Source organism: Squalius cephalus (genome assembly GCF_949319135.1).
Source record: "Squalius cephalus genome assembly, chromosome: 15".
NCBI lineage: Eukaryota > Metazoa > Chordata > Actinopteri > Cypriniformes > Leuciscidae > Squalius > Squalius cephalus.
This window is the reverse complement of record NC_137136.1, coordinates 3,241,483-3,250,000: the sequence shown is the minus strand read 5'-3', so window position 1 is coordinate 3,250,000 and position 8,518 is coordinate 3,241,483. Positions and strand designations below refer to the sequence as shown.

The window sequence follows — 8,518 nt, the reverse complement described above, 5'->3', positions numbered from 1 at the left end:
TGATGTAGGCCAAAAATTAGCTTCCCCTCTTTGAAAGACCAGCAGCCGCCACTGCTCTCTAATATCTATTTTGTCACTCATTTTGCTTTTGAATTAATATTAAGACATTATGAATGATAATAATTAAAGTTAACTTTATCTATACACCTCAAATTAAGCTCATAAACACGAGAAGCTCAAACACACACTTCAGCTGTGCTGCCATAGACACGAGAAGCTCAACTCTCAGTTCAGCAACACAAGAATGAAACACAAATGTGTTGTTTATCTAAAGTCATTTTTGCTTATTAGTAATTGGAACATCAAAGGTCAACAGCAAAGTCATTGCTTAATGAAGTGAGATTAAATACATAATGTATTTGTATTATTTTATATATTACCATATTCTGAGTTGTTACTGTTTTTACTGATTTTGAGGAATGCTGAATATGTTTTTGTGCAAGTGAGATGCAATAACCCTCATGTTCACTCACAAACGCCTCTGCACTTTCTGCCGATCTCTCCCAGCATGGGGACAGGAGAGCTATCCGTCCGGAAATGGGAAAACCTGTGTTACTACTTTGAAAGAGTGACTCGGATATTTTGTTGTAAATTTAAAAGTAATGTAACTGTGAAGTCACTCGTCACTTGAAGAAAGTAATCTGATAAAGTAATGCGATACCCCGAACACTGCTTGTGAATGTTCTCTGAACGTGCTGAAATAATTAGTAACATTCAAGAAACTAGTGCAAAATGCCCGTGCAAAATCAGTTTTTGTGTGTGTTTTTAGTAATTGTTGGTTTGGTGCCCGTGAAAGAGACTGTGAACGCATTAAATTCAGGGAGCAGGCTAGGTTACTACAAATGATGGCTGTGAATAAACTATAATATTCAGAAGTAAACAGTGTAGCTGACTGAGTGCTTATGTATACCACAACCTTCTAAGTGCTAGTGCAAAATGCCCATGCAAAATCAGTTTGTGTTTTTAGTAATTGTTGGTTTGGTGTGTTTGAGTGCTCATTGTTACAATTACACAGCAAAAGTTCAGTGACATTTTTATTTGTGCATGGTAGAAAGCACACAGTGAACTCCGAGGAAACGCTATGCTTGAGCAAACAGTTTGTGAATAGGCAACTACAAATGATGCCTGTGAAAGAGACTGTGAACGCATTGAATAGGATATGTTTAGTTGGTGAATAGCATTTACACAGTAGCGATAACGTTAAGCACACCAGAATGAAATATAATATTCAGAAGTAAACAGCATAGCTGACTTATAGATTCAGTTTACATCCACAAATGAATAAGCGCGTCGATTCAGGGAGCAGTGCAAAGTGCCCGTGCGAAATCAGCTTTTGTGAGCTGATCGCTGTCAAAAAAGTTCAGGAGATCTTTCATGAAAAAAAAAAAAACTTTTATATTGATTCAATGGATTAATTGCATTTTGAAAAAAAAAAGTGTCATGAATTTATTGCATTTTTGGGAAAAAATTATTCGTTTTTATAATAAGTCAAAATCTGAATCTGGATCAAAATCTGGATTTGAATTTTTTATGTTATTATAACCTAAAGATGCTATGTGAAAGTTTGAAACAGAAAATAGTGGTTTTCATCTTGCCACTTTCTTGGTAAAGAAAACACATTTTTACTCAAATTAATCAAAATGGATTTATCACGTTCGTTCTGGAACCAAACTATAATATTCAGAAGTAAACAGTGTAGCTGACTGAGTGTTTATGTCAGAATGTTTATTTTTAAACCACAACCTTCTAAAAATGATATATTTAACGATATCTTTTGCATTTCTCATCCAAACAACGTCAAACTTGGCACTGCACTTACTCGTGCCCGTGGCAAGACACCTGTCGTACAACGGTTCGAGAGATATGCGAGGAACACACACACACACACACACACACACACACAGACAGACGTTTCTGTAATTTATAGATAGATGTTAGACGATTGTCCAACTAAAACAATTCATTAAAGAAAAAAACACTCCACCAGTGATGTATAAATAATGTTTTTGTGTGAATGTTTTGAGAACATGATTAAAGGCCAGATAACTTTGAACAAACTTTCTATTAATGTTACTAGAAGAACGTTTGTTCGTAACTTTGAGGTTCTGGGAACATTCCCTGTCAGCTGGGAATTCCCTTAAAGCACGAGGTGTCTGACGTCTCCCGTTTCACTAGGTGTCAGAATCATGAGATGAAGAAAGAGCAGAAGAGGCAGGAGATCAGGAGGGAGGCTGGAGAACTGGAGCGACTCCGAGATCTCGATCTGAGGGAACAAGCCATGAGAGAGCGCAAGAAACAGGAGGAGAAGAGGAGATCGACGAAAGCTTTTCAGGTAAAGCGGTTGTTGGACAACATCCACACTGTGAAAGCAGACTGGACCAGGTGCGGTTCTGAAACCCCTTCTTCTGTCTTCCATCAGGAGCTTCTGACCGAAAGAGAGCAGAAGAAAGCAGCGGAGGCTCGGAGGCAGGAGGAAGAGGAGGAGCAGAGACAGCAGATCGCCAGCCAGAGAGAGGAGCAGAAGAGAATGTGGAGGGAGAAGCAGGAGGGAATACTCAGGTACTCTACATCAGACAAACACGTCCTGTGTGGAGATTACAGGATTCTCATTAGTGCCAGAAATCAACTTCCTTATTTTGCTTCCTGCAGCTGATTTCAGGAGCATGTTCTTGCATTTATGAGGGCTAGCACGTATTAAACACACAGCACGCTGATTATTCGTGTAAAACACTTCCAACCCAGACTAAACTTGATATATTAAATGCTAGACAACAGATAAAATAACTTTGGGCGCATTTTAGGCATTTTTGTTACTTTAAAACTGTGAATCTCTAGAGATCATGGGCTGTTATTTTAGTATTATTTATAGTATACAGTATTTAGAAATTACCTTTTATTTTTATAGTTTAAGTTGTAGGAATTGTGAGTATGTGTTTTTGTCATTTTTTTATTCGTTTTTTTTTTTTTTTATTTCTTTTGAGCTTTATTTTATATTTATTTCAGTTTTAGTTTTAGTAATTTTAGTACTTCAACTTACATATTGAAACGTTATTTCAGTTAGTTGCCAAGGCAACATTTCAAAGTTTAAGTTTAAGTTTCTCATCTAATGTCTCATCTGATATATATATATATATATATATACAGTACCAGTCAAAAGTTTGGAAACACTACTATTTTTAATGCTTTTAAAAGAAGTCTCTTATGCTCATCAAGCCTGCAGTTAAAAACAAAAAACAAAACAAAAAAAACACTAATATTATGAAATATTATTACAATTTAAAATAATGGTTCTCTTTTTTAATATATAATTTATTTTTGTGATGCAAAGCTGAATTTTCATCAGCAAGTACTCCAGTCTTTGATGTCTTATGATCCTTCAGAAATCATTCTAATATGATGATTTGATGCTCAGTTATTTTCAATGATGGAAACAGTTGTGCTGTTTAATATATTTTTTTGGAATACTTTTTTCAGGATTCATTGATGAGTAAAACGTTAACAGCATTTATTCATAAAAACAGCATTTATTCAAAATAAAAACATTTCTAACAATATAAATCGTTACCATCACCTTTTATCAATTTAACGCATTCTTGTTGAATTAAAGTACTAATTTCTTTAAAAAAAAATAGTTATTGTTCCCAAACTTTTGAACGGTAGTGTATATTGTTACAAAAGATTTCTATTCTAAATAAATACAGTTCTTTTTAACTTTTTATTCATCAAATAATCCTGAAAAAAGTATCTCAGGTTATAAAAAAAATATTAAGCAGCACAACTGTTTCCAGCATTGATCATAAATCATCATATTAGAATGATTTCTGAAGGATCATAAGACACCAAAGACTGGAGTACTTGCTGATGAAAATTCAGCTTTGCATCACAAAAATAAATTACATTTTAAAGTATATTAAAAAAGAGAACCATTATTTTAAATTGTAATAATATTTCATAATATTACTGTTTTTTTTTTATTTTATTTTTTTTTTACTGCAGGCTTGATGAGCATAAGAGACTTCTTTCAAAAGCATTAAAAATAGTAGTGTTTCCAAACTTTTGACTGGTACTGTATATATATTTTTTTTAGCTTCAAAACACTGTAAACCCTAACGCTCAAAATAATTCATTGTTTTGAGTAGGGCCAACTCAAATTATACAAATTAGTTCCATCAAATTAACAAAAGATACTTAAAATTTTATGAGTATTTAAAACTTTCTTTTTTCTTTTGAGTTCACAAAACTGACACATTTTAAGTACGTTGAATTGTTCGGTGTTTTGAGTTCTATGAACTTGTTTCTTTTCATAGTTTTGAAACTAGGCTGGGATTTTTATTTCCCAGCATGCTTTGCTATGACGCTCAAAAGGGAGAGTAAATGCTAAAATGTTTTTTGTGTCATATTAATGTTAAGTGGGAGATTTAGTAGTGTTTAATGTTTTGTTATGCTAGTTTAGAAGAGTTTCTGTTATGTTGGGTTTTTTGAGTCGCCATCATGGCTGGTGACGAGTGGAGCATGAGCTTGGTTTGAGAACAGTGTGTGTTAAATGTTTTAAGTTGCTGTACTCATTCCGCAAGTATTATGATATGCTGATGCTGTCAAAGCATTGTGTCACCAATTAGCAATGTAGCACTTGTTGAATTAGCTGGTTAAATCTAGCCAAGTTTCCACTACTAAAAATGTTAAAGTTGAGATTAGATGGGAATTTTAGGTTGTGTATGAATTATCTTACTCAAATATTTCAAGTTAAGAGCAATTCAAATGTATGATTACAAAACAAAAATCTGCAAGCTCTGCTTACTTAAACATTCAATTTCTTAACTTAAATGATTTGATGTAACTGATTACCTCAAATTATTTGAGTTTTGCCAACTTTATTCGGGTCTACAGTGTATTTAACCAACTAGAAACTGCTCTTTCTGAGTGTTTGTTTCAAATTCTAACTTGCTTGCAAACCAGTTCCAATCTTTCATTTGTCTGTAAAAGGTCTTTTGGGAACATTTATTCAAATGTAAATAAATTAGTATATAAACCTAAATTCAAAATAAACTAATTCAAAAGATTGTTACCCGACAAACCATTTGACATCCACATTCTTACACCTTGCTCATTCATGAATCACATCCAACTGGGAAGGTTATTGAAATCAGTGTGGGAAGCCTGGAGAGAGAGTATACTTCTTTCCACTGCTTGCTTTGTCTCAGAACTGGGCTTGTGTTTGTCTTTATGTTTGCTTTAGAGAGCGTCAAAGACCCATAGACACGGTTATGCAGAAGTTAGCTGTGCTGAAGCAGGAAGACATCGATCTTCTGAGGAAGAGCGAGGAACAGAGCATCGCCAGAGCAGACGCTGAGCGCGAGGCCAAACGGGCCCGAGTGCAGTGTGAGAAAGCAGAGAGACGTGCAGCCATGCTGGAGTCTATCGCTACACACAGAGAATCCAGGGTAAATGACCTCTTCCTGATGATTTATGCATGTAAACATGTTTAAATCTGTGCTCCGCGTCGTGCCTCACATCGCCCCTCAGCCGCTCCACTGTAACACATGGCTGTGCGGGGCTCATGACTTCAGTTTACCACAGTGATGCTGGGTTTGAGCATCACACTGTTTATATATCTATAAATTACAGAAACGTCTGTCTGTCTGTGTGTGAGGAAAACCAGTTCCAGAAATACGCCGATTGAGTCATCGAAGCCGCGGAGAAGGCCAGGACCAGCAGTCAGTGCGCGGACACGGCGAGAGCGCGCAAGTGTTTTCTTCTTAATCTCCAGTTCTCCTGTTGTTCACTTTACTATTTGACTCAAGATAAGGCTATTTTCGATTCTCTGCTTATTTTAAATTTTTACCTTCACACAAATCTGTATTTTATTTAGACGCGTTCCTACTTTAAACTACAGCCGCGTCTGAAAAGTATTGCACTTCAAATGTTATTGCACTTACTCCTGGATCAGATTACACGATTTAGACTCCTAAAATCTTGTTGTGTCGTGGACAAGAAACATGTCAGACTACACGTTGCTTTCCGACCAGTCATCGCGTGCCGTCTCACACACATTCACTCGCACGCACACACACACACACTCACACACTCACTCACTCACTCACTCACTCACACACACACACACACACACACACACACACACACACACACACACACACACACACACACACACACACACACACTCTCTCTCTAGCTTACTCCCTCACACAAACGCACTCACTCACGCTCACTCACTCACACACACACACACACACACACTCACTCACGCTCACTCACTCTCTCGCACACACACACACACACACACACACTTACTCTCGCTCACTCACTCACTCTCTCGCACACACACACTCACTCTCGCTCAATCACTCACTCTCTCGTACACACACACACACACACACACTCACTCTCAATCACTCTCTCTCTTGCACACACTCACTCTCGCTCAATCACTCACTCTCTCGCACACACACTCACTCTCGCTCACTCACTCACTCTCTCGCACACACACACACACACACACACACACACACACTTACTCTCGCTCAATCACTCACTCTCTCGCACACACAGACCTACTCTCGCTCACTCACTCGCACACACACACGCTTACTCTCGCTCACTCACTCTCTCGCACACACACACACACTTACTCTCGCTCACTCACTCACTCTCTCGCACACACACACACACACTTACTCTTGCTCAATCACTCACTCTCTCGCACACACAGACCCACTCTCGCTCACTCACTCACTCACTCACTCTCTCGCACACACACACACTTACTCTCGCTCACTCACTCGCACACACACACACACACACTTACTCTCACTCACTCACTCTCTGGCACACACACACACACACACTCACTCTCGCTCACTGACTCGCACACACACACACACACTTACTCTCGCTCAATCACTCACTCTCTCGCACACACAGACCTACTCTCGCTCACTCACTCGCACACACACACGCTTACTCTCGCTCACTCACTCTCTCGCACACACACACACACACTTACTCTCGCTCACTCACTCACTCTCTCGCGCACACACACACACACACACTTACTCTCGCTCAATCACTCACTCTCTCGCACACACAGACCCACTCTCGCTCACTCACTCACTCACTCTCTCGCACACACACACACACTTACTCTCGCTCACTCACTCGCACACACACACACACTTACTCTCACTCACTCACTCTCTCGCACACACAGACCCACTCTCGCTCACTCACTCACTCACTCTCTCGCACACACACACACACTTACTCTCACTCACTCACTCGCACACACACACACACACTTACTCTCACTCATTCACTCTCTGGCACACACACACACTCACTCTCGCTCACTGACTCGCACACACACACACTCACTCTCGCTCACTCACTCACACACACACACACACACACACACACACTCACTCATTCACTCACACACACACTCACTCTCGCTCACTCACTCACACACTCACTCACGCTCACTCACACACACACCCACTCTCGCTCACTCATTCACTCACACACACACACACACTCACTCATTCACTCACACACACACACACAGACACACACACACACTCACACACGCTCACTCACACACACACACACACACACACACACACACACACTCACGCTCACTCACTCACTCTCTCGCACTCACACAGTGAGTGAGTGAGCTAGAGTGAGTGTGTGTGTGTGTGTGTGTGTGTGTGTGTGTGTGTGTGTGTGTGTGTGTGTGTGTGTGAGTCAGTGAGCGAGAGTGAGTGTGTGTGTGTGTGTGTGTGCGAGAGAGTGAGTGATTGAGCGAGGGTAAGTGTGTGTGTGTGCGAGAGAGTGAGTGAGTGAGTGAGTGAGTGAGCGAGAGTGGGTCTGTGTGTGCGAGAGAGTGAGTGATTGAGCGAGAGTAAGTGTGTGTGTGTGTGCGAGAGAGTGAGTGAGTGAGCAAGAGTAAGTGTGTGTGTGTGTGAGACTGAGTGATTGAGCGAGAGTGAGTGTGTGTGTGTGAGAGTGAGTGAGTGAGTGAGCGAGAGTGGGTCTGTGTGTGCGAGAGAGTGAGTGATTGAGCAAGAGTGATTGTGTGTGTGTGTGAGAGAGTGAGTGTGTGTGTGCGAGAGAGAGTGATTGAGCGAGAGTGAGTGTGTGCAAGAGAGTGAGTGAGTGAGCGAGAGAGTGAGTGAGTGATTGAGAGAGAGAGTGAGTGTGTGTGTGTGTGTGTGTGTGTGTGCGCGAGAGAGTGAATGAGTGAGTGAGAGTAAGTGTGTGTGTGCGAGAGAGTGAGTGAGTGAGCGAGAGTAAGTGTGTGTGTGTGTGTGCGAGAGAGTGAGTGAGTGAGCGTGAGTGAGTGTGTGTGTGAGTGAGTGTGTGTGAGTGAGCGTGAGTGAGTGCGTTTGTGTGAGAGGGAGTAAGCTAGAGAGAGAGTGTGAGTGAGTGAGTGAGTGAGTGAGTGAGTGAGTGAGTGAGTGAGTGTGTGTGTGTGTGTGTGTGTGTGTGTGTGTGTGTGTGC

The 8,518-nt window shown here is 40.3% G+C and overlaps 2 protein-coding genes across 2 annotated transcripts in view; one reads left to right on the top strand and one right to left on the bottom strand.

Annotated features, from left to right (window-relative positions):
• Nucleotides 1–6,004, top strand: part of LOC307172368 (uncharacterized protein) — a 17,634-nt gene extending 11,630 nt beyond the window's left edge. The window contains exons 2-5 of the mRNA XM_079894685.1: nt 2,176–2,332; nt 2,420–2,559; nt 5,237–5,441; nt 5,626–6,004. Coding sequence (XP_079750811.1) covers nt 2,192–2,332; nt 2,420–2,559; nt 5,237–5,441; nt 5,626–5,649 — 510 coding nt within the window. The 5' untranslated portion in view covers nt 2,176–2,191 and the 3' untranslated portion in view covers nt 5,650–6,004. The remainder of the gene's footprint in view (nt 1–2,175; nt 2,333–2,419; nt 2,560–5,236; nt 5,442–5,625) is intronic.
• Nucleotides 1–8,518, bottom strand: part of LOC307172356 (leukocyte elastase inhibitor-like) — a 69,592-nt gene that overhangs the window by 17,184 nt on the left and 43,890 nt on the right. The window lies entirely within an intron of this gene.